The sequence below is a fragment of the Salmo trutta genome, chromosome 13 (assembly GCF_901001165.1).
Source record: "Salmo trutta chromosome 13, fSalTru1.1, whole genome shotgun sequence".
In the NCBI taxonomy this organism is placed as follows: domain Eukaryota; kingdom Metazoa; phylum Chordata; class Actinopteri; order Salmoniformes; family Salmonidae; genus Salmo; species Salmo trutta.
This window is the reverse complement of record NC_042969.1, coordinates 8,378,126-8,404,603: the sequence shown is the minus strand read 5'-3', so window position 1 is coordinate 8,404,603 and position 26,478 is coordinate 8,378,126. Positions and strand designations below refer to the sequence as shown.

At 42.8% G+C, this 26,478-nt stretch overlaps 1 protein-coding gene and 1 non-coding gene across 3 annotated transcripts; one reads left to right on the top strand and one right to left on the bottom strand.

Moving 5' to 3' along the window:
- Positions 1-308: 308 nt before the first annotated feature.
- On the bottom strand, positions 309-24,553 carry LOC115205127 (TBC1 domain family member 9B). Of its 2 annotated transcripts, XM_029770802.1 has the most exons (22): positions 24,153-24,553; positions 22,540-22,650; positions 22,245-22,363; positions 21,722-21,950; positions 21,115-21,373; positions 20,584-20,791; positions 20,115-20,312; positions 19,475-19,645; positions 18,730-18,880; positions 13,972-14,186; positions 9,347-9,464; positions 8,815-9,100; positions 8,253-8,382; positions 7,905-8,003; positions 7,586-7,654; positions 6,917-7,157; positions 6,625-6,690; positions 4,987-5,058; positions 4,555-4,605; positions 3,901-3,960; positions 3,693-3,784; positions 309-3,600 (listed from the first exon to the last, which is right to left on the bottom strand). In XM_029770802.1, the coding sequence occupies exons 1-22, from the start codon at positions 24,268-24,270 to the stop codon at positions 2,968-2,970; spliced, it is 3,696 nt and encodes a 1,231-aa protein (XP_029626662.1). In that variant the 5' UTR covers positions 24,271-24,553; the 3' UTR covers positions 309-2,967. The 2 variants fall into 2 exon arrangements, with proteins under 2 accessions (XP_029626662.1, XP_029626663.1); XM_029770803.1 differs by lacking the exon at positions 4,555-4,605 and having other exon boundaries at positions 24,153-24,550.
- On the top strand, positions 15,094-15,166 carry trnat-ugu (transfer RNA threonine (anticodon UGU)). Its single transcript has one exon. It is a non-coding gene; the product is annotated as a tRNA-Thr (tRNA).
- Positions 24,554-26,478: the final 1,925 nt, after the last annotated feature.

Below are 26,478 nucleotides of genomic sequence, written 5' to 3'. Positions count from 1 at the left end.
TGGCATTGGCTAAGTGCAGTTATTAAATGGACGCAAGCATGAAGATATAGTACTATGTTGTTCAATTAAGCAGTAAGGCCCTTAGCCATGGTATATTTGCCATATGCCACAAACCACCGAGTAGCCTTATTGCTATTATAAACTGGTTATCAACGTAATTAGAGCAGTAAAAATATGTTTTGTCATATACATTGTATAATGTACAATGATTGGATTAAGAGTGGTCAATCTTCTGTCTGCAGAGTTAAAAACAAACTATTAATATACCCAAAGGGTGTAAGCCTGTTCAATTAAATAAAACCAAGTTATTTCATTCAGTATTTTAATTTATTACACAATATAGTACAGTACTGATCAAATACAATTTAAAATGCAAGTTTGTGAATAAACATCTGTTACATGGATACAGTAATGACATTATAGCTATAGGTGGATAAACAGACTTAACAGCCACCACATAGGCTATCCCAGAACCCAAAAAGTTAAAACTGCTTCCTCATTCTTTGTTTTCACATTTAGCAAGTAGTCTGCAAGGTAAACAAGTAAAATTAGTCATTTTCATTAGATATAAGAAACATATGCAGATGAAAAGCAAAGAATATACAAAGAGAGAGACAGGTTTGTGTGTGCCAACATTAAATAATCTACATACAATTTTAATTAACTGGGACTTTGCGCAAATAACACTGATAAATTTAACTTGGGGTATAAAACTATCTTACAAAGTGCCAATAAACTTGGTATGTAATGCTGCAAAAAAATTCCTTGGGCAATGCTGGACTGTTGTTTGGTTTTGCACAAAGGGCCAGCCAGACAACCTTTTAAGTATAGTTTTAGTGTCATAGAAGAACAGTTCGGAGACCAGTATTGAGCAGCGCCAGCACATTTCTCCGTGGATCTCAGACCTGTCTGGTTATCCACAATGGAAACTAAAACTGAGGAGCCTATAGCCTTGTACAACAATCCCTAACTCCTACTTCTCTAGTATTTTTCAATCTGAAGTTCTGAAGGAACTAGACAGGCGTGAGCAATATGACCGATAATCCCCAAACCTCACCAGAACTGGAGCTACCATATTGCTTACATCTGTCCAGTTTCTTCCGAAGTCGGGGGGGGGGGGGGGGGGCGAATGGTTTAAAGACAACGGATTCTTAAAAATATACCTTTTCTGGCCAAACATAAAAAATAGCTGTTGACAAAAGTAGACATAAAGAATGCAAAATATCTATGTTTGTGACCAATGTGGGTGTATAGTCAAAGTACTGTGTATGAAGCTTCTCTGTTAAAACAAGGTTATGAATATTCAGGAGGAGAGTAACACTTTTCTCAATTCCTTCATAACATGAGACCAATTTGAAGCTATATTTGTTATCAAGAAACATCTAACACATTTAATAGCATTGAACGATAGAAGGTAATACGAAAATGATATGCAGTAATTTACAGCTTGGGACTCATATTGGCGTGAAGGAAAAGCGTTACATGGAGTTTTAGCAAGTGTTTCGAGACTGAAATTTAATGGGAATCTGTTAAAATAGTATTTGCTTGCAGGAAATGTTTCCTTACTGCTATTCTGAAATGACAGAAGCAGTGCAATTTCAGGGGTAACCATTGACCACTTACAGGTGGTCAATTTAACTCTGGGCCGAATACAAAGATACAACTGACTCACAGCTCGGCCTAGTAACTGTAATGGAAAAACTATTGTATTTCTTTGGGTAAAACAATATTTGAGGTCATTTGATGAATGACACATAGCACCCCCTGAGTGTCTGCTTTGAACTAGGAGGAAGAGATACTGCCTTCTTTGATATGCAGGTCAAATTCAAGAAGGGCATTTAATGAAAACAATGCTGTTTGTTGTGATGCTCCAACTCTGCAGATTTTAGCCTCACAGAGGTCCCTCCCCAAAATGCCAACACTACAGTATCCCTGTGTATATGCCAACCTACCATTACAAAAACAGCCCAATCAGGTCCTGGCAGGCGAGTCACCAAATGAGCGAAGCTCCATGCATATCTGAAGACTGCAGATTAATTGTTAGTTAGTGGCGGAGGGAGGACTCTCCCAAACCACACTAATGTGTTACCATGATGAGTTGTACTATAAGACTACACACCCAAAGGTAGTTTAAATAACCGACTGCTGAAATGGGACTAATGAAGCAAGTACTGGCCAGAGAACAGAGTAGTAACGCATACATTCTCCCAATGTTCGCTCTAAGAAAAACCTACACAAAACAAAAACAAGCTGTTTCTAAAATCTAACATCTAGTTCAGTCTTTTTTTAAGGCTTTCTTTCTTTAGTTTGAGATGGCTGTGGATTTCATAGACACAAACATATATATGTCTCATAGGTCTTATACATGTCTCATATAGGTCTTCCAGTTGAAGGCTTTTGTCCACAGCTTAGATTGTGGTCCGCAGTGTGCTAGGAGAAGCAACAGAAATACAGTTGAGTACTAACACGTATAACTCTGATATCCTGCACCAATGTTCCTCTGCACAACATCCCATCCTTGGATTAGCCACTACACTTCAAGGGCAAGTTTCCCAGACAAATATTAAGCTTAGTCCTGGACTAGAAAGCATGTGAAATGGAGAACCTCTACCGAAAGTGACTTTTAGTCTAGGAACAGGCTTAGGTTGAATCTGGTTCTGAATGTAGTAGGGTTGATGTAATAGGTTGTAAATGTTTAGGGTTATGTGGCTTTTATCCAAGGTAAGAACCGTTGGGCAGACTCAATGCTTACAGACTGAATACTGTTTCAATAGATATATTTCCTATATATACACACACACGCACATCTGAAATGTAAAAGGATGACAATAACAACAGAGATACAGGTCTAGAGCTCCCTGTGAAATGGGAGTGAGGCAAGGCCGGACGGTAACTCGAGTTGGACAGTGATCGGTTTCCCCTACGGGTGAGAAATGACAGTGAGTGTTGAGTTCTGGATGGGTCCACTCAGGTCGAGAGCTGGGCCAACTCGTGGTCGCTTGACGAGCTCACCTGCCTCTCCACCCCCCTTTGCATCTTACAGGTTGCCATCCTTGCCTGAATGTCTCCCTTCTTCTCAAAGTAGTCCACCAGGGGCGGCTCGGTGAGCATCGATGCCAGCACCTGCTCGAAGGTGATGGACCAATCGCCGTCCAGCGTGCTGCCTCGCCGTTGCTGGTCGCCGGCGCAGCCAATTAGGACTGTGTCATCGGCGATGTCCTCGCACTGCAGCGAACCCGTGCTCACCATGGAGTAGGACGAGACCGACGTGTCATCCTTCACTTCTTCGTCCGACGTCTGCTGGGGCGGCGTTTCCAGCTGGGCCTCCGCCAAGGCCTTGCAGACCAGGGACTGTCCTGAGCTGCTTTCCCCATTCGACTCTTCTTTTTCGGGCTGGGGCAGTTCAGCGGCAAGGGTGGGAGCCTGGGTGTAGGTGGGGTCGGTTGGTTTCTTGGCACCGTTGTTGGTGAACTTCTTGCCCACCTCTCCGATGCGCAGCAGCAGGCTGGCCACAGTGGCTATGGCGTGGTAGAGCTCCTGCTCCAGTGGGTCCTCGCTGAACATGTTGTACAGGGTTTTACACAGCTCTATGAACTGCTCCTGTAGGGGACACACAGGGGATCAGTCACAGAAATGGCTTCTCCAAGTGTGCATGAGTGGTCAAGTTATGGTCATCTCTGAGTAATGTGTACCTGGTTCATCCTGGGAAGGTCTTTAATGGTCTCAATCTTGGGCTCCTTCTCCTTGGCCCACATCCTCAGGTAATACTTATAGTCCTTCACCTCTGAAACCGACATCACAATATTACACTGGCTACGTATAGCAATACCGCTTGAATCCTGCAGATGAAGAATATCAATACTGCAGAAAGGTAATTAACATAGGCGGAGTGAGGCTCACCTTTCTTCTCCTCTGCATCTCCGCTTCCCGACGCTTCCCCAGCCTCTTTCATCTCCTCTCCTGCAGATGAAGACAACCACCATTATCATGTCCACAAAGCCACTACTCAGACCATCCACACCAGTGTACACACTACACAGTGACAGGGGGTAAAGTGGGTTATTTAGACAGAGGTTGGAAGGTGTGTGGGGGAGGGGTTTGATGTTTGTATTAGTTTGTGAGACATTCACTTCACGGGAGATGAGGTGAGTCAACTAGTCCACAGATACTAGGAGGGTAACAGGCAGGGATGGAAAGTCCACGCTCTGAGATGCAGATACCACAGGAGGTCAGATAAGGGGAAAGATGTGATGTCTATCACACCAAAACATTCCAAAGAAAGCCCCGAGTGGACTGTGCCAAGTGGACAGGAAGAGGAAATGAGGGGGGGCCCACTCTGTATAAAGTTGTGTAATCTGCTGGTATGATGGTGTGCTCTATCACATGGCGAGGTTATTAACAGGTTAGAGAGTGTCCTCTATGAACTAAAACTAATAATTGTTTCACAAATTTGTAGATTGGAATATTAGATTGCCTATTCTGCCTGAAGACAGCGTGGCCAACATTTTGTTGATCAAATGTGTCTTTGTGACACAGAGTCACAGAGAGACAAACCTGAGGTCACTTCCTGCACCAGGAAGTCCAGATCAGACAGGAAGGGAGATTCTGGAGCGTTGAGAAGAAAAAACGATATGGAGAGAGCAAGAAATTACAGAAATGAGAGAAATAAAGAGCAATATAGAGAAAGAGATTAAGACAGAACGCAAGTGTGGGAGGAAACAGATCCAACAATACCATGAGGATGATGATAACACACATTGTCAGTTAAATCAAGTAGTAGAAATCCGTTTTCCATGCACACACACACACATGCAACGGAGCAGGACTGTAGGAACCACTCATTGCCTCAAGTAGAAAATCTAAAATGTCAAATTTACATTGTGAGCAAACTACAGTATGAGAGATGGTTACCAAGTGTGTATATTCCCCCTGTAGAAGTATAAGAGTGTATGCTCTACGCATATGTCAACAGCAATGTGTGTGTACCCTGTGGACTGTCATCGTCAGTGAAGAACTGCGCAGCCTCTAGTGCCGACTCAGCCTCCTCTGGACACAATGCTGTAAAAGAAACAAGAAGCATGTTAGCACTAGCATGTATTTGTCATGACCGTCCATGTGAGGATCCATATAGGTCAGATCAGCTTGGCAATAAATAACTTCAGCCTGAAGGGGGGGGGGGGGGGCTGGTGTGGGTGTTGACAGTATTTGGAACAATATTTCTAACATAGAACGTGGGGAATGGTCAAAAGAATAATGTCATTTCATTTGTTATTTTGTGATGTCATTAAAAATGTTAAAGTAAATACTGTAACTTGAAAAGCATATACACTACATGTACGAAGTCGCCATCCTCTATGTTGTGTATGAAATATGTTGAGTGATTTTGTTAAGAGAGGGATGTGATGTTAGAAACTATAAGATGAAATTGTTTATATAAAACTGCATAGCAAGTAGTCACCACCCCTTGAGTGAGGTCAGAGAGCGTGTCAGCCTCACGAACCACCCCTTTTGAATGAACTGTATAAAACGTCCGGTTAAGAATTAACATATCAGGCCAGAGAGGCATGTAGCTGCAGCTCACTTCTAAAGTGGTTCAAACTCTGAAATCTCAACATGAGGTAGAGGCGAGAAGCTCACCTCTCAGACAATCACTGGAAGAACCAAGACATCTACACGTAAATACATTCATGATTTCTTACTCCAAACGGTGACAGTTCATGTGCAAAGTATATGGTTACTGTGAGAGTAGTTTCAAAATGTACCAAAGTAGTCTGTCTCTCTCGACCTTTCTCTTTTGTAACAAGCTGCCATATTGTGTTAGTCCGCAAGGGACCTGTTTCGTTTGCTAGTAAATAAATAAACCAATTTGTGTAGTACTGAATCATAAGAAAGGCTGGGCTTTTTGCAGATGCAGGAGGCTACGACTGTCCAGAATGATGATATGATACGAGGTTATGATTAATAAAGTCGACTGTTTATGGATGTAATATGGATGTTCATGGATGTAACCTTTAGAGTTTAATTCGGGAGATGGTAAAAGAACCGCTCTCGTGGTGCCCCAAATTCCTATTGAGTTACTAGTTACATGACTCATTTAAATTGGGTAACAAAACATAATTATTTGATTAGATAAATAACAGTCATCAGATTAATGAAAGTAAAGTCACAACATATTATAATACATACACATTGTCACTCATTCCCACAAGCACACACATTTTCTCCAACTGCTCAATTGTTCTTAACTCTTTTCTTAAAACTGCATTGTTGGCTAAAGGCTTGTAAGTAAGCATTTCACGGTCAAGTCTACACCTGTTGTATTTAGCGCATGTGACAAATGTAATTTGATTTGAGAGACAATTCTTCTCTCATGTGCATACTGTCCCTTTAAAAACACACCACCCAAAGCACAGGGTCACAAGATTGTGTGCTGGCTGGCTGCAGGCTCACATCCTCTGCATTTATTGATTCACTAGAACTCTTGTTTCTGAGTGAAAAGTCTAAAGCCAAATAGTGAGAAGTCAGAATGGGAGAGTCAATATCCTGCAGTATGTCTGCAATACATTTAGCATAGGTAGGTTAGACTGTTATTGAACCTGAAGAGTTGTGTTTTTCCCTGCTTACCTGGCGGCAGGTGAAGTTTGTACAGTAACTTCAGTTTCTCTGTCATGTCTCCATGGTACATCCCACCTGATGGGAGACATATGGTTGGTCAGTTACCCAATTGGTGGCAGAGGTGGGATCCATGCAAACTACAATCTTATAATCAACCAATCAAATTAGGCACTGGGACTTATCCTTCTACAAACTAGCACATAATTGTTCTCAAAACCACAGCCGAAAACGTCAATGTTGTAATGCACGTCAGTTAAGTTGCAGAAAGTCGCGATTCCTTAATTCAAATCTCCAAACTCACTCAGGCCCGTGACAAACTCTTTGAAGTTGATGAGGCCGTCCTTGTTGCTGTCCAACAAGCGGAAGTGGCGAGCGGCCAGCGTGACGGTGTGAGTGCCACACAGCCAGGTGCCCAGGGCCCCGAACAGCTGGCAGAACTGTTCCAGGTCGATGCGGTACTGCTCCAGGTAAGGCAGGCTGGGATCGTGGCGCTCCGCCGCCGTGCAGCTCGCCCCCCAGTAGCAGCTCATAATGTGCTTGGCCTGCCATGGGGAAGGGGAGTGGGATGCAGGTCAGAAGTGGTATTAGCTGATTGAAACATTGAATGGATTGTCCAATGATGCTTGACAGTTGAGGGACTTGAGCTAACAGCTTGATAGTGATGGCTTTTGTTGAAGGCTTTCAGGTTTACACTTGTTTGGAGCATGAGCCACAACTTGTTTTGTTCTCAGTCTATTGATAATGGCTCACTTGGTTGCATAACACCTAACATGTGACAGCTGTGTGACATGTTATCATCACCACAACCATGACTAACATGGCAAAACAAGCAACTATTACTTACCACCCACCACACTAAGTGTTTAGAACATTGCTAACAGAGAACTTACTGAATTAAAATATTGAAGACCAGTGTTAGGTAATGGTGTAAAAAGCCACAGGGGCGGTAATAATTATGCCAATTTCTCACCTTGAAGAGAACATAGAGTTCTTCTAGCTCCTCGATGCTAAAGGCTGAGTCGGTCATGATGGCCCTTACCTGTGGACAGACACACAGCTTTACAACAGACAGAGAAACATCTCTGGCTATAGCACATTGGACCAAGTAGGAACAGTAAGACAACAGATCATTATTAAGTGAAGGTTGGAATGGAGTCTAATGTAGACTAATCTCAATGCTATGAAATTCAGTTGTCAACATCAAACTACAACCGTCAACGCAATGAGATCAAGAAACCAACGTCACTAAGCGCTTCAATCACAGTCACTTCTTTGACATATGAACTCACCACACTCCTCTTGGCAGTGTCCTCCAGCGATTGGATAACCTTTAACCTCTGCTTGAACCTCATCTGCTCGATGACATCAGCACGCAGACTTCCAAACTTCTGCTCAGGGACAGAGAAAGAGGGAAAAGGCAGGTGTTAGAGAATTGTAGTATAATAGAATTGAAATAGCTTTCAATAGAGTCGGTTACAAATGTATACCGAAGTCACTGATTTGTAGAATCTACATCAATCTCTCCTTGTTCTATGCGATTGAGTAAACAAGCGAGTTGTGTTCAAGAACTAAGAATGGAATTTTCAGTGAAAAAGTAAATTTGGCTCTACTAGTCATGCTGGGAGCACTTGTCTTACGTCATAGGATGACTTGATGAGCTGGAACACGTCAATCTCAGGTGGTGGTTCATCACCACTGGTCAACAGGGCGTGGAGGTGGGGAATGGGAGGAGACACAGTCTGCTTGTTGACAACATTGTCCAGGTACCTGAGAAAGAGTGAGAGAACAACCACTAATTCTCAGTCCAGTGCAATATGGCTATAGCTTCATCAGTCCAGAATGGTAATGTCACCATTCATAAATAAAAATGTAAAAGAATTAAGGTTTCTGTATAGTTACACTATAGTTACCCTTCCAATGAAACATTTTGGCTACATAATTTGTGGTGTCAATTCCAAGAAACACTTGAAATCCCTCACTCACTGTCCCAGTATGGTCATGGCCTCTCCCTCGTCAGTGCAGACTAGCAGATGGTCTCACCCACCCACCACTCACTGTCCCAGTACGATCATGGCCTCTCCCTCGTCAGTGCAGACTCGCAGATGGTCTCACCCACCCACCACTCACTGTCCCAGTACGGTCATGGCCTCTCCCTCGTCAGTGCAGACTAGCAGATGGTCTCACCCACCCACCACTCACCGTCCCAGTATGGTCATGGCCTCTCCCTCGTCGGTGCAGCCCAGCAGCGTGTCCATGTTGGCGTGCAGCACGGCCAGCGCCACCTGGAAGATGACCTTGATGCCCTCGTAGAAGAAGCAGTCGACCAGGAGCACGGCGCTGTCGAAGGGCATGACGCTGAGGAACAGTGTGAGGAACCAGGAGAGGGAGATGGTGGAGATGACGCCCAGCTCCTGCATGTGCTCGTAGAGGAGGGGGAGGCACTCACGAGTCAGCTCCTCAAACACGCCTTGGTCAACGAGAGCACCTGGGGGAGAGGGAGAATTAAAAAAGACATCCATACACATCAAGGTTGGGTTCAATTCATTTTAGGAAGAGAAGTAAAATTGAATTCATGCAATGAAAAGTCCTTATAGAAAATTGGAAAACTGAATCGACCCCAGCCCACACCAACTACTGAGTTCTTATCACACTTAGAACCTTCAGCAATTGTTCTATTTCTATGGTAATTAGTGGCTCTGTATTTCTATTGCCAGTCTTAGCTGTCACTCACCCACAACCCTGGTGTTGTAGTAGTCAGGCAGCATCCTCTCACACAGAGCCACCAACAGCCAGAAGGCCTCCTCCTCTGTACAGTACAGCAGCAGCACCGACGTCACGATGTTCATCGCCTGGAGAGGACAGGCATCGATCATTGTGTACTCTTCTGCTTGTGCAGCATCACAAACGTAATTTCCTGTCTTAGTGAATTTCTAGTTCCAAGTTATTAGTTGTATGTACAGGATACGCATGATATACATCTTCCAATGAAATGCTTACTTGCAGGTTCTCGCTCGACAATAAGAAATAATACAAACTAAGTAAATGTCAGTAGAATAGAAAACCTTTTAGCATAAGAATAATACAGGAAGGCACAGTTTATAGTCCAATATTTACATGTGTATTGGGGAAGGGGGGATAAGTGTATACATTGAGCAGTATAACAAGAGTCTGGTAGCAGCAGTTGTGATGTGTGTGTAGCATGAATGTGTATATATATATGTGTGTGTGTCTGTGTGGTTGTGTGCTAAGGTGCGGAGAATCAGAGCAGGTGGTCAGTCCAGTTCGTGTTCAGGCAGTCTGATTGCTTGTAGATAGAAGCTGTCGCTAAGTCTGTTCGCATCAGACATCATGCACCGAACCTGTCTGCCCGACGGTATGGACCATTGAGTGAGACGGGGGACACACTTAAGAATTAAACAACAAGAAGACAAACTGAAGAGAAGAAAGAATCAGAGACAAAAACAGGCAGACATAATAGCCTTACAGTAAAGAACAGACCACCAGACTACGGTAGTTTCTTTGCAAGGTTTCCGTTAGCCGGTAATAGTCGGCTTTTGGCCGATAAAAAGAAACGGACAAATAAAATTGTCCTTTTTCACCTATTCATGAAACACCAGTTGATGTAAATACATTTGACTGGTCATGCTTATCCGTCTATAGGTAAATTTGCATTATTTTGTGGAATTAAATTGGCACCTGTACAGTATATTCGTTATGCATCTTATTTATCAAACATGTACATCATACAAATACAAAGCCTTTGAGCGGAAAATCTGTCAGAGCGCGAGAGCTGCTGCTACAACATCTCAAACAACAAATGCATAGGCAGGCTTCATCAGCGCATCACACACCACTTTGCAATGAGCTGGAGGCAGTATGCTTTTTGAAAACATATACTTAAATTGTTTGGAACCTGAACGTTTTAATACATATTCGGCATTACCTTGCTTCAAAGTAGCCTAGCCAAAATCTGACCATATCAGTGGAGGCAATTCGTATATATTAACTTTCTTTCATTGTCCTGTAGCCAAAGGCACAATCCTAGTCATACATTTCTAACGGATATTTTCATCTCTGTCACTTGAAACCATTAGCATGTGCGGTGCCTTTTTGACAACGTTTTCCCCCCGCTAATAGCATTATGGAAGAAACATTTGCATGTAGCCTACTGCCTTGTGTGCATTGATGCGAATATAATGTGAAGAAGTAATCGTTTATCAACATTTTAAGCTAAACGTTCTGATCTGTTACGTCAGACTGATTGCTTTAAAAAAAAAAATCTAATAATAATAATAATAATAATAATAATAATAATAATGTAGCCTAGGCCTACAGGTTGTATGAATTTAGGATCTATCGTCCAAAGTCTGTTTGGAATAGGCTATTTCTTTCCCGACAAATTAGGTAAACCTTTGTGGTATATTAAATTGACATTAGCTAGTGATTTTGCTATTCGCTACTCGTCTTTTTGGCTGAGGAAAAGTAAATGTGGACAGTTATTCAAACATCTTCAAAGTTCACATCCAAATTCGGTAAGAACCGCACGTCGTTGCATCCTCGTCTTGCATGTTCTGTTAATATGAATCACCTAGAGGTCGACCGATTAATCGGAATGGCCGATTAATTCGGGCCAATTTCAAGTTTTCATAACAATCGGTAATCGTTATTTTTGGCCACCGATTTGCCGTTTTTCCCCCTTTAAAATTAAAAAAAAAAAAGTATTTTCTAATTTTTTAAAACCTTTATTTAACTAGGCAAGTCAGTTAAAGAACACATTCTTATTTTCAATAACGGCCTAGGAACGGTGGGTTAACTGCCTTGTTCAGGGGCAGAACGACAGATTTTTACCTTGTCAGCTTGGGGATGCAACCTTACGTTAACTAGCCCAACGCTCTAACCACCTGCTTTACGTTGCCATGGTAAGTTGCTAGCTAGCATTAAACTTATCTTATAAAAAAACAATCAATCATAAACACTAGTTAACTACACAAGGTTGATGATATTACTAGTTTATCTAGCCTGTCCTGCTTTGCATATAATCGATGCGGTGCGCATTCGCGAAAAAGGACCGTCTTTGCTCCAACGTGTACCTAACCATAAACATCAATGTCTTTCTTAAAATCAATACACAAGTATATATTTTTAAACCTGCATATTTAGTTAAAATAAATTAATGTTAGCAGGCAATATTAACTAGGGAAAATGTGTCACTTCTCTTGCAAACAGAGTCAGGGTATATGCAGCAGTTTGGGCCACCTGGCTTGTTGCGAACTGTGAAGACTATTCTTCCTAACAAAGACAGCAGACTTCGCCAAACGGGGGATGATTTAACAAAAGCGCATTTGCGAAAAAAGCACAATCGTTGCACGACTGTACCCAACCATAAACATCAATGCCTTTCTTAAAATCAATACACAGAAGTATATATTTTTAAACCTGCATATTTAGCTAAAAGAAATCCAGGTTAGCAGGCAATATTAACCAGGTGAAATTGTGTCAGTTCTCTTGCGTTCGTTGCACGCAGAATCAGGGTATACAGAATCTGGCTCGTTGCGAACTAATTTGCCAGAATTTTACGGAACTATGAAATAACATTGTAGGTTGTGCAATGTAACAGGAATATTTAGACTTATGGATGCCACCCGTTAGATAAAATACGGAACGGTTCTGTATGTCACTGAAAGAATAATATTTTCGAGATGATAGGTCATTAATATGGTCAAATCCGGAAACTAAGGTTTATTATATTATAGTTAAGTCTATGATTTGATATTTGATAGAGCAGTCTGACTGAGCGGTGGTAGGCAGCAGCAGGTTCGTAATAGTCAAAGGTATATGGTTTAGAGAGAAATAGTCAACGCGTCATAATTCCTGTAATAACTTGCGCCTGAACTTGAAAGGGGTTCCTTTGTTATTTTACCGTTTATGTCTTCCACAGAGAATGTCTTGATCTACTTCAAATAAGGTCTGTGTTATGTGCTTAAACCGCCTCGGCGTTTTGATACGTGTAAATCTCACTAGGTAACGTTTGTCAACATATTTTCATAAATCCACTCTACAAAAAAAATTATCTTCGCTTATATTGATCAGAGCTATATCCTATGGATATCTACACAGTTATAAAATTGGCAAGGTGGTGTAAGCCTAAACCAAACAGGCCTTATTTTAAGTTAATCTAAAAATATCCTATGGAATAAATGAAGGAACCGCTTTTCAGATTTTGCTAGGTGTCATGGGAATTATGACTCGCACTTTGGTAGTCAATTCTTACCATGCCCATTATTAAAATAGGATTTCCTGAATATAGAAATTACAGTTTTTGTTTTCAGCATTCATCACAGGTAACTTAAACTCAATTTTTATTATTCAAACAGTTGAGAGTATTTGTCTCCTAAGCAGACTCTTCAGTATCGTTGTCACTTCAGAGCTGTGTGTGTGTGTGTGAGATATACATACACACACACACACACACACACACACACACACTAAAAAAATCATAATAATAAATCAGCCGATTAAATTGGTAGCGCTTTTTTGGTCCTAAAATCGGCATCGGCGTTGAAAAATCATAATCGGTCGACCTCTAGAATCACTATAATCTAAATGTGATTTCTGTCATTCTGAGCACCGTGGGTGGATGCCTTAATCAGGTTACTCACCCAACGCATATGGGTCCGGCAAATTTCTGAAATGTCCTGTAAATAAATACATAAATGTCCGGTGCCACATTTTTTTTAATGGAAAGCCTGTTTCCCTGTTCCATATAATTCAAGCACTATTTCCAGGGAATGCTTAGGACGCTAGGCCTTCGTTCCAATCTCATTATCAGCTTGAGGCTTTTCATGTTTGAGTCAACTCAAACAGTCAGTCTGTTTCAGATGGCATTTTCAAGGAATTGAATTCCGCTATAGCATTACATTGAACTTAGATTGAGTTCTTTCAACTACTTCAAAGCATCCAACTCAATTGCCCACTCTCTGGAACCAAATCCTACATTCCAGAGAAGTTTCTAAATGTAACAGATCGGTCCAAGTAACAAACTCTAAAACAAAGTAAGAAATCTCATAACATCTCACAGCCAGTGACCATGTTAATTGGTTTTAACTTTTAACAACAAAAAGGAACCTAACACGTTTCCAACATCACCAGGCAAGCTCCATCCTGGAACCCACAAGGAAAATGGAAGAGAGGTCACCCAAGAAACACCTGGCAGCGGGAGCTTGAAGCAGACACCAAAAGATCTGGCATAAGATGGAACAAGACTGAGTGTGATGGAGAGTCGTTGATGACCTATGATACTCCCTGGAGAGCGACGAGCCTAAGTAAAGTAAAGTTTATTTTTAAAAGTAGTCATACCTGGCAGTATCCTATGCCAGGGTTGCGGCAGGCGTAGGCGGTGAGGACCCTCCGGAGGGCAGCGATGCCCATCTCATTCTGGAAGGCGTGGTGCTCGGGCATGGAGCGGTGCAGGTCCCTCTCGATCTCCTCCGTGGCCAGGGTACAGCGGCCCATGGCCTGCTCCACCAGCTCAGCATAGTAGCCAGGGTGGGTGGCCATCTCATTCTGAGCTCCTGGAGAGGAGGAGATGGATGGTAGTATAAGGGTTAATTCAATGGATTATGAGGCAGATTAAATCCATATGGATTTGTCAGTCGGCAAATGATCTAATGTTTAGATCCTTTTGATTCTACCCGTTGTATGACTGGTAGTTTGTTTGTTGTAGCAACAAAAACATGGGCTAACTATTTGCTAGAAAACAAAGTCGACAGATTCCTGAAAACAGACTAGTCATTGACTCTCATCCCAGATATCATTGCAGGACACAATCCTGGTCATTGAGTGCTATCATTTTACATAGAGGAAACAGCCAAAGTACGAAAACACATCCACATAGCAACACAATCCAGGGGTTCAGTTTCTAGGTTCTCTCATTATTATTGCGTAACCCTTGCTTAGCTAGGCCGCATGACTCAGGAATCCAGTTGGTCAGCTGATACCAGATGAGTCAGAAAGGAATGATGGAGGGGAGGGTTCAGCTTGGTGACGTTGCAATCACAACACTTCCCTAGTCAATATGGCAACAGAGACAATGAAACACACTACCTTCAAGTCACAAGGTAGGAGTGAGTGCTTTCCTTGAAACCAACAGATTGCTGATGTGGATGTACACTATACACACACACACACACACACACACACACACACACACACACACACACACACACTCTCTCTCTAAAGCATGTGGACACCCATTCAAATGAGTGGATCTGGCTATTTCAGCCACACCCGTTGCTGACAGGTGTGTAAAATCGAGCACACAGCCATGTGATCTCCATAGACAAACATTGGCAGTAAAATGGCCTTACTGAGGAGCTCAGTGAGTCAACATGGCACCGTCACAGGATGCCACCTTTCCAACAAGTCAGTTGGTCAAATTTCTGCCCTGCTAGAGGTGCCCCGGTCAACTGCCCTGCTAGAGCCCGTGTGGCTCAGTTGGTAGAGCATGGTGTTTGTAACGCCAGGGTTGTGGGTTCAATTCCCACGGGGGGCCAGTACGGAGAAATGCTAAATGACTAAAATGTAACTGTAACTAAGTGCTGCTATTGTGAAGTGAAAACGTCTATGAGCAACAATGTCTCAGCCGTGAAGTGGTAGGCCACACAAGCTTAAAGAACGGGACCGCAGAGTCCGGAAGCTAGTAACATGTAAAAATTGCAACATTCACTACCGAGTTCCAAACTGACTCTGAAAGCAAAGTCAGCACAAGAACTGTTTGTTTGGAGCTTCATTAAATGGGTTTCCATGGCCGAGCAGCCGCACACAAGCCTAAGATCACCATGTGCAATGTCAAGCGTCGGCTGGAGTGGTGTAAAGTAGGGTAGGGCGATATTACGATATAAATCGGAAATCAACTATGTTTAAAAGACATCGATGGCAACAACACTGTGATGTGACAATAGTTTATATTACACACACAAGCTATTTGACCAAGAAGGAGAGTAATGGGAGTGCTGCATCAGATGGCCTGGACTCAACAATCACCCAACCTCAACCCAATGGAGATGGTTTGGGATGAGTTGGACCGCAGAGAAAAGCAGCCAACAAATACTCAGCATATGTGGGAACTCCTTCAACTGTTAGAGAAGCATTCCAGGTGAAGCTGGTTGAGAGAATGCAAAGTGTGTGCAAAGCTGTCAAGGCAAAGGGTAGTTACTTCGAAGAAACTCAAATATAAAATCTATTTTGATTTGTTTAACTTCTTACGACACGGGATTGATTTTGACAATAGCCAGTGAAAAATCAGAGCGCCATATTCAAAACCACAAATCTAATAATTTCAATTTCTCAAACATACGACTATTTTACACCATTTTAAAGATACACTTCTCCTGAATCCAACCACTTCGCCCGATTTGAAAAAGGCTTTACAGTGAAAGCAAAACATTAGATTATGTTAGGACAGTACATATACAAAAATAACCACACAGCTATTTTCCAAGCAAGGAGATGTGTCACAAAAAAACAGCTAAAATTATGAACTAACCTTTGACGATCTTCATCAGATGACACTCCTAGGACATCATGTTACACAATACATGCATTTTTTGTTCGATCAAGTTGATATTTATATCCAAAAACAGCATTTTACATTGGCGCATGATGTTCAGAAAATATTTTGCCTCCAATACTCCCGGTGAATCAGCACAACAATTTACAAAAATACTCATCATAAACGTTGATAAAATATTAAACTGTTATTCAAAGAATTATAGATGAACATCTCCTTTATGCAACCGCTGTGAAAGATTTCAAAAAAGCTTCACGGGGAAAGCACACTTTGCAATAATCTGAGTACAGCGCTCAGAAAAATACACCAGATACCCGCCATTTTGGAGTCATCTAAAATCATAAATAGCATTAGAAATATTCACTTACCTTTCATGGTCTTCATCAGAAGGCACTTCCAGGAATCCCAGGTCCACAAAAAATGTTGTTTTGTTCGATAAAGTCCATAATTTATGTCCAAATACATCGTTGTTTGCGCCTTCAGTAAGCTACTCCAAATGTAGGTAGCGTGCGGAAAATTTCACGACGAAAAGTCAAAAAAAGTTCTATTTACGTTCGTTGAAACATGTCAAACGTTGTAAAGCATCAATCTTTAGGGCTTTTTTAATGTAAAACTTCAATAATACTTCAACCGGACGATTCCAATGTCTTGAAAAACGTTATGGAACACAGCTACCTCCTCACGTGAATGCGCACCAATGAACTCATGTCATTTTCTGGGTCACCAACTTCCCCACCTTGTTCGCTCTCTGTTCACTGCAAAAGCCTGAAACAAGGTTCTAAAGACTGTTGACATCTAGTGGAAGCCTTAGGAAGTGCAAAATGAAACCTAAGTCAGTGTGTATTAGATAGGCAATGACTTGGAAAGATTCCAAGCATCAGATTTCCACTTCCTGGTTGGATTTTTTCTCAGGTTTTTGCCTGCCATATGAGTTCTGTTATACTCACAGACACCATTCAAACTGTTTTAGACACTTCAGAGTGTTTTCTATCCAAATCTACTAATAATATGCATATCCTAGCTTCTGAGTTTGAGTAGGAGGCAGTTTAATATGGGCACGTATTTCATCCGAAAGTAAAAATACTGCCCCCTACACGTAAGAACACTTTTTTGGTTACTACATGATTCCATGTGTTATTTCATAGTTTTGATGTCTTCACTATTATTCTACATTGTAGAAAATAGTAAAGATAAAGAAAAACCCTGGAATGAGGTGGTGTGTCCAAACTTGACTGGTACTGTAAAAAATATTTAAAAAATGCACAGACGATAGGTTAAACTATTTGAACATGACTGGTACCGCTGGAGTCGGGCAGCACACAACAATGCAGCTCACAGCTGAGCGGCATGCCAAATGACCTACCTATTCCTATTTGCCATAGCCTTTTCATAAATATGTAGGCAGACTTAGCCTACTATTAACATAATGCAAGAGTTGGTTATGGTTCTCCTGGCATCTGCCAAACCCAGATTCATCTGCCGAACTGCCAGATGATGAAGCTTGATTCAGCACTCCACAGAACACGATTCCACTGCTCCAGATTCCAATGGTCGGCGAGCTTTACACCACTACAGCCAACGCTTGTCATTGCGCATGGTGATCATAGGCTTGTGTGCAGCTGCTCGGCCATGGAAACCCATTTCATGAAGCTCCCGAAAAACAGTTATTGTGCTGACATTGCTTGTTGCAATCAAAGACGGGATTTTTACGCGCTATGAACTGACTAGTTCGAAAGCTGGCATCCTATGATGGTGCCACATTGAATGTCACTGAGTTCTTCAGTAAGGCCATTCTACTGCCAATGTTTGTCTATGGAGATTGCATGGCGGTGTGCTTTATTTTATACACCTGTCAGCAACGGGTGTGGCTGAAATAGCCGAATCCACTAATTTGAAGGGGTATCCACATGCTTTTGTGTAGATATAGTCTATATATTCAACCTTCAAACTCTGCCATTCAAATTCACCATGTTTGAAGAAACCTTATAGGCTATTATTGAATGCATTTGTTTCTATTTGGTAAATGATCTACCTCACCTTTACAATCTACAATTCTGTTGAATTCATTGTACAGGCCTATTGGCTTTCTGCTAGCTCCACCTAAACCAAACTTTAACCCTCAAAGCTCGCCTGTAGGTGATTAGTGGCGTCTTTGAGAACTGGTACAAGAACAGAAACCATACGGAGGGAGAGTTCCTCTGCAATGACACCTACTTGAGGTTGGTGGTTTGAAACCCACAGAGGTGTTGCCAAAAACAGCACTAAGACATAATGCATCTGTGCTAGAGTAGGAGTGGCCTAGTGGTTGGAGCCATTGGCCACAGACTACACAGCCAAAGCAGAAGTTTAGAAATGTAGCCTGACTTCCATCAGAAAAACTGAGTGCAATGACTGCATATTGGGATGCTTCAGTTAAGACATTTGGTGAATGAAGCACGGTATCTATGTGGGCTAACCCAAACTCTGCCATGAAAGGCATATGCTCTTTGGGGACACATAGGCTAAGAAAATTCTAGAAATTGAATTGTAGAAAACAAAATGTCTACCTGAGAAGAGCAGCCACAGCTCCCCTCGGAGGCTCTCAGGGATACCGTTGAGCACCAGCTCTCTGGTCTTGGAGGTACGGTACATACACACCCCCCTGCCAAACTCGAAGAAGTGGATGTTCCACGACTCCTCTTTCATTTTCTCCTTGGTCTGAGGAGGAGAAAGAAAGAGAGAGAGGGGGGTCAGTATAACAGTATGACCTAAAAAAAGACATCAAGCTAAAGGTATGTTATAACAATATAATGACTTTGGTGATCCAATGACTAGAATGCTGTAAGACCATGGTGTTTATGCTCCTTTGGCACCATGAGCAAAGCAAACAACGTCAAAGAGCTAAGACAATGCATGGCGAAGCGAGCACTGTTTCCAAATGAGCAATCCTTGAGTTTGGGAACCTAAAGCAGAGCTAGATAGATGAACAGATGGTTGCCTTCAAGTGTCAAATGTCAAGCTTGCCTATGCACACACTTGGTTAAGATAGTATTTCCTCTCGTGTAATGTTAACCATGATAGGAACAGAACCATAGACACGGCATACATTAAACTACATTCTAAAGCATCAAACTCGGTCTACATCTCTAGGTAGGGACAATAAGACTGTTCAGAAAAAATCACTTCAGCTTAAAAAACAGAGAAAGCACACTGAAGTAATAAAACCCTATACAAAAAAAAAAAATGGGTAGGATATTCTAAGCATAAGACAGTCTAAGCCATTGACGTAGGTCTGGGTGGGGTTGGACTCACAGCTTTGGGCCCGTGGTCCTCTGGGTCGTCCTTCTGGTAGATGCGGAGCAGGCCCTGTGTGGCTGTTGGCAGGCTGGGGCTGTAGTGGCGCCCCTGGGACGGTTCCCCTCCTGCGCCCGTGGGTGTGGGGAGGCTGGAGGAGAGTGGGGTGGTACTGGGGCTGGGAGAAACCTGGGAGGAACGAGGAGATAGTGGCTTTAAAAGGGGCGTTATCAGCTAAAACATACCAGCTGGATATCCTGTCATGCTAAAAAGAAGTAAGGAGAGAGAGAGAAAATACAAAGACATTTTGATATACAGTAATGTAATAAACAAATGCATTCAAAAGAAGTAATTCTAGAAAAGCATGACTGTGAATGAGTGGTCATATCATATTAATGTGATCTAGAACGTAGCAGAAAACGTCAAAAAGCCATATTATGGATCACAATCTCATAGGGTTGCAAAATTACAGTAACCTTCCCCCAAATTCCCAGTTGGAATATTCACAGAATCAGGAGTGAATAAGCAGGAAAAGTGGAATCCCCGCTACCAGGACTTCTTGAAAACCTTGGAATTTTGCAACCCTACTCTTTCACGACAGAGTGTTAGTGACAGATCAAAGGGCCCACCCAAACAGCACACATCCCCTCTGACTCACTGAATAGCCACTGAGGGCCAGCGGGTGGCCGTCGCTCCACAGCTTGTCAGGTGTGCGCTGCAGGAAGTCGGAGATGCGCTGGACCAGGAAGTCGCGGTCTTTGAGGTTGGCGAAGAGGAAGGTCATCTTGTTCTTGGTGCTGATGGACACGGGGCAGGGCAAGACGCTGCTGCTGTCTGCCTTCTCCACAATGGACACCTAGAGAGAGGGAGTGAGGAGAAAGAGGGGAAGAGAAAAAAACGGGAGGTGAGAGAGAGGGGGGAAGAGTGCTTTGTTTATTTACTGTAATGTACAACTGTACGAACATTAGGCACATCATGTCACCCATGAAAAAGATGGACAGAGTGAGAAAGTGAGAGTGAAAAAAATTGCCAGAGAGAGAAAGGAAATGAGAGAAAGATGGAGGCAGGACATAGGGAAAGATGCCGAAAACGAAAAAGGGGCGTGCTTGCGTTGTGTGTGTAGGTACCTCTCTGAGGGGGATGATGAGCTGACAGAGGTCCTCCTCACGGCTGCAAAAGCAGATGTAGTTGTTGGAGACAAACAGCTGGCCCACAATGTGCATCTTGGCGAAGGGCGTCCACAGCGTGCAATCTGTGTGTCCGTCCAGGCGCTCGTCCGGGGTCAGGCGGAACAGCGCCCGGTAGCGTTCGTTCTTGGCCCGTGCGTCCAGGTCCCTGAAGTTGACATCCAATAGTGAGAGGAGGAAATTAGCAAAGGTAGATACAGTAAATATATACACATGAAAAACAATGGTGATTTATCGGTGAGATGCAGAAAATTGAGGACGGTCATTAACAAAATCTGGTGTGTTAGGAGGAACAATGGACACCGTGCTGCCTTTCAGGACCTGAAATGCCTACCCCTGTTCTCCGGAGGTTGAACAAGCAAGTTCTTGGAAGAAGCCTCCATTTCATTGAAAACAGGTGTTTGGGAAAATTTTGGTTAGAAAAAGAAGGAAATTCCCAACTCATCTCTCTTGAACCTTGAAACCTCGTACCTCTTGAGTGCTGAGACGTTCTTGAGCGTCTTGCATGCCTTAGGCAGCGTGCGGTCAGCGGCGAAGCCCTCGTTGTCCAGCAGTTGGCGCATGGCGATGGTGGCCAGCTGCTCCATGAGCTTGAAGGTGTCGTTTATGTTGAGGAACATGGAGAAGTAGTGTTCCGTGTGCCGTGTGCTCACCCGCACACTCTCCGGAAACACCAGCGTGGCGTTCTTCTCAAGACGTGTCACCTCCGTCCACTGCACCACCAGGGTCACTATAAAGGGAGACGGGAGGAGAGAGACAGAAAGGGATAAGAGGAACAGAGAGAGCAAAGGAAGGGGGCAGCGAGCAGGCAGAGATAGGTGTACAGTAGAGAGGAAAAACAGCAGAAAGGGAAGGAAGAAAGGTAGATTTCATAGAATTCCATTTGTCGGGGGTTACTTACCTCTACACCCGCACAAACTCAATACTCCATGTCCTTTCACACACTCTCTTAGCCCCATTATCTTCTTCTGTAGCCTATCTCATAAGATCCCTGCCCATTTCATTCATTCTTAGGCACACATGGATGCTCACACACATCCTATGCAAGCATGTCGGGTGAGCGAGCGCACACACTCACCTTCTTTCCCCAGGAGGAAGGAGTAGAAGCAGAGGTGGTTGACACTGAGGTAAACCCAGCCCTGACGGGGCACACGGCCCTTCCAGTAGCTACAGGAGTAGTAGTTGACCAGCTTCTCCTCGCCGGGCATGCCAAACAGCTTCCTCATCTTCTGCTCGGCCTCGCGGAACTTGCCAGAGTCCTCATCCTCCTGGGCCGCTTTGCTCTTGTTCTCCTCGGCGATGATGCCCTAGATAGAAAGAGTGGAGGAAGAGGGAGTTCACATTCTGGGCCGACGTGCATGAACACACGCATGCCACTTAGAATGGGCATGAATGGCATTTATGGCATTTTCCAGATTACGTGGATTCCGGTCAATATGGCAATGACGCATAGATCTGCTCTTAATAGAGGAACTGAGTCAGTAGCTTACATAACGCGGGAAAAACAACTAAGACATAGGCTAACCCAAGGTTTGACCATAGAATTTGAATGTGTTCTTATTCTAGGAGGTTGAACTATGCTTTGTGGCCACAGTGCCTACCGAGACCTTCCCCTTGACGAAGGTGGTGATGTCTTCGTCGTTGTCGAAGATGGAGAGCGTCTGGAGCAGGTTGGTCTCCAGCCACTCCCAATGCCCTGTGATCTCCTTCCGGGAGGAGCCTGGGAAAACACAGTATTTCAGCACAACAAGGAGAGATCTCTTTAGACCTGATGATAATGGATAGCATTTATATAGTCCTGATGCTTTTATACAGTTGTATTTAAATAAGCTAGCTTCAAAACAGTTTGGCTATACCAGAATATTCAGAGGTGTCATGGCATGGTTTTGCACCCACCACAAGCGATGCTCCAGAAGATCTGGGAGTCCCCTGTCTGGTGCAGGATCCTATAGGGAGCCACTCTGGCACTGGAGTCCAGGACCACATCCATGGTGCCCACCAACAACCCTGAAGAAAAACAGCACAACATGTTAGGCATGAATCCCAATAAGGGACTACAGGTCAACCATGCAAAATATGAAATAGCTAGCTGGAGGAGTCCTAACTTTGCATGTGTGACTTTTAACCTACTTTCTGGGTAAACAAATGTTATTTGGTTAAGATCTGAATTGACATCTATTTTTTAGGAGGCGTGTGGAAGTCCAACACCTGTTGAGGCCCAATGTCTGATAATACAGACATGCATTGAAACTCACGTGTGCACGTACGTACACATACCTCAATCATTTCTACATTATGTACTATTTCATAGCCTACATGTTACTGTCGTATGTGACGGGTTAATGTGTACTGTAGGCTAGTCTTAGACCTGGCTTATGTTCCTAGAACTCGTCAGCAACACAGCTGCAGTGGTGCTGTTGCTTTTAGACAAGGACTTGGGGGAGAGATATCTAAATCAAAGGGAAACATCATAAACCCTTGTGAATGAAAGGCCACTTGTGTTGAGTCACCTAAAATGAGACTTGATCTAATTCAGTACAAATCTAACCAAATTATGAGTGTTGGACTAGATAGCTTCCTAGCCTTAAAAGAGTTCTTAAAAAAAATAAAAAATAAATCTTCATTACATGCCATTGTTATTCTCTTTATTACTAGAATTACAGGAGATAGCTAAAGTTACCTATATATGGGGTTTTATGGTAGCATCCAAATTCGAAGTGGGAGGCTAATCCAACTTCAATGTTTTGGTCATATGGCAGGGCTAGCTAGCACAGTCTCGGGTTGACTAAACTAGTATATGGTCCTTTGAAGACAACTAGGAACTCGGAAAAAACGAGGTCGAATCATGACGTCAGTGATCTTCAGTTCGGAGTCAGTGAACTCCAGGTCGGAAAATCGAAGCTCGAGAAAGAGGCCCGACTTCCCGACGTGGAATTCCGAGTTGGATGACCTTTCAAAACTACCAGGTTGTCTACTAGCTGTGTAACGTTATTGTTTAGTGATGAAAATGTACATAATTCAATAACGCATTCAAAACAACTAGGAACTGGGAACTCGAAAACCTCAAAATAAACACTTCAGTACGTTACAGACAACTGGGAACTAGGGCAAAAACGAGTTCCGACTGGGAAAAAATATTTTTAACGGTCTTTCACCTCGGAAACTCGGGCATCTTTTTAGAAATCCGAACTGAAAATCACTGACGTCATGATTTGACCTCGTTTTTCCCAGTTCCCAGGTGTCTTGAAAGCATCATTCTAGCAAGCGTTATAGCTAGTAGTAGCAAAGAGCGAGCATGGTAGGTGAAGAAAAACAACGCTAACGTTAATTAGCTAACAGTAGTTAGCGCCACTTTTCCCCACGCCAACACTACAGCTAGCCTGTGTGCTAGCTATCTTGCTAACACCCAATCCTGCTAACTAAAGCCCTCGTTACTAATGCAAGACATTAGCCAACAAATTATATTTTTCAGAAAGCAGTTATACCAAATAATTGAATTTCATAGTTACCAGTGATGCCCCCTCCTTTACCATGGCCCTTTCTCCGCTGGAGAATGAAAAAGGGGTTCGCCCTTTCGCTCACCCACAGAGCGTTGGCCAGCAACACCTCCTCCGGAGTTATCCACATTTTGAATGACCTTTTTCCAAATGACGCACTTATACTTGGATATTATGCTGCACCGTGTACGTTAAGAGACTTTACACAGGCCTGTTTTGCAGACGTGTTGCCTGCTGTTTTGAGTTCATGTCCTCGGGCAGTCCGTCTGTGCAGCTGTCTGCTCTGTTGTGTTTCTGAAACTGGTCGCCTTCTGCTTGCACGAAACACGCCCACTGTACGCTGCGTCGCCGCTTGACGTGGTCACTGTCACTGCAATAATTTTTTAATCAAAATGCACATACCGGTGGGCCTACATTGATGCCGCATTCAAAACCACTGGGAAGTTAGTGATCTTCAGGTCAGAAAGTCGGATCTCTAGAAACAGGCCGGAGTTCCCTAGTTGGAATTCTAGGTTAGATGACCATTCCCAGTCGGAGGTCGTTATTTTCCGAGATCCCAGTTGATTTGAACGCTTGGAAGTTGGATATTTCCGAGTTCTCAGTTCCCAGTTGTTTTGAATGCGGCAAGAGTACAATAGTATGAATAAAACCTAGCGGTCAAACAGGGAATTGGTTCCAATCGTTTTTCCACTTTTCATTTTTCCCACAGGGGATTTCAGAAACACTTCAAATAAGGGCTGTGATTTGTAGGCATACCCTGGAGTGACATTTGATAACTGTAAATCTCTCTAGGACAAGGTTACATTTATCAATATATTCGCTTGTAGTTACCCCCCCCCCCCAAAATGAAACGCTAATTAGCTGATAATGTGGCTATCATAAAGAACTACAAATGCCATGATGAACTGGACGAGACTGCCAAATTGAGGCAAAGGTAGGATTTTCTGGATGAACTATCTAATGTTAGCTAAATGTAGCAATGAACAAATTTAGCTAACATTAGAGTGTGCTCCCTTTAAGAGTGTGCTCCTATCAGCTCGTTACCTGTATAAAAGACACCTGGGAGCCAGAAATCTTTCTGATTGAGAATACTTATTTCCTTCATTAAAATGCAAATCAGTTTATAACATTTTTGACATGCGTTTTTCTGGATATTTTTGTTGTTATTCTGTCTCTCACTGTTCAAATAAACCTACCATTAAAATGATAGACTGATAATTTCTTTGTCAGTGGGCAAACGTACAAAATCAGCAGGGGATCAAATACTTTCCCCCCCACTGTGTGATATATATATATATATACACAGTTGAATTCGGATGTTTACATACACCTTAGCCAAATACATTTAAACTCAGTTTTTCACAATTCCTGACATTTAATCCAAGTAAAAATTCCTTGTATCAGGTCAGTTAGGATCACCACTTATTTTAAGAAATGTCAGAATAATAGTAGAGAGAGTGATTTATTTCAGTTTTTATTTCTTTCATCACATTCCCAGTGGGTCAATTAGTATTTGGTAGCATTGCCTTTAAATTGTTTAACTTGGGTCAAATGTTTCTGGTAGTCTTCCACAAGCTTCCCAGAATAAATTAGGTGAATTTTGGCCAGTTCCTCCTGACAGAGCTGGTGTAACTGAGTCAGGTTTGTAGGTCTTGCTCGCACACGCTTTTTCAGTTCTGCCCACAAATTTTCTATAGGATTAAGGTCAGAGCTTGTGATTGCCACTCCAATACCTTGACTTTGTTGTCCTTAAGCCATTTTGCCACAACTTTGGAAGTATGCTTGGGGTCATTTTCCATTTGGAAGACCCATTCGCTGACCAAGCTTTAACTTCCCGACTGATGTCTTGAGATGTAGCTTCAATATATCCACATAATTTTCCTACCTCATGATGCCATCTATTTTGTGATGTGCACCAATCCCTTCTGCAGCAAAGCACCCCCACAACATGATGCTGCCACCCCCGTGCTTCACGGTTGGGATGGTGTTCTCCGGCTTGCAAGCCTCTCCCTTTTTCCTCCAAACATAAAGATGGTAATTATGGCCAAACAGTTCTATTTTTGTTTCATCAGACCAGTGGACATTTCTCCAAAAAGTACGATCTTTGTCCCCATGTGCAGTTGCAAACCGTAGTCTGGCTTTTTTATGGCGGTTTTGGAGCAGTGGCTTCTTCCTTGCTGAGTGGCCTTTCAGGTTATGTCGATATAGGATTTGTTTTTGTGGATATAGATACTTTTGTAACCGTTTCATTCAGCATCTTCACATGGTCATTTGCTGTTGTTCTGGGATTGATTTGCACTTTTCGCACCAAAGTACGTTCATCTCTAGGAGACAGAAC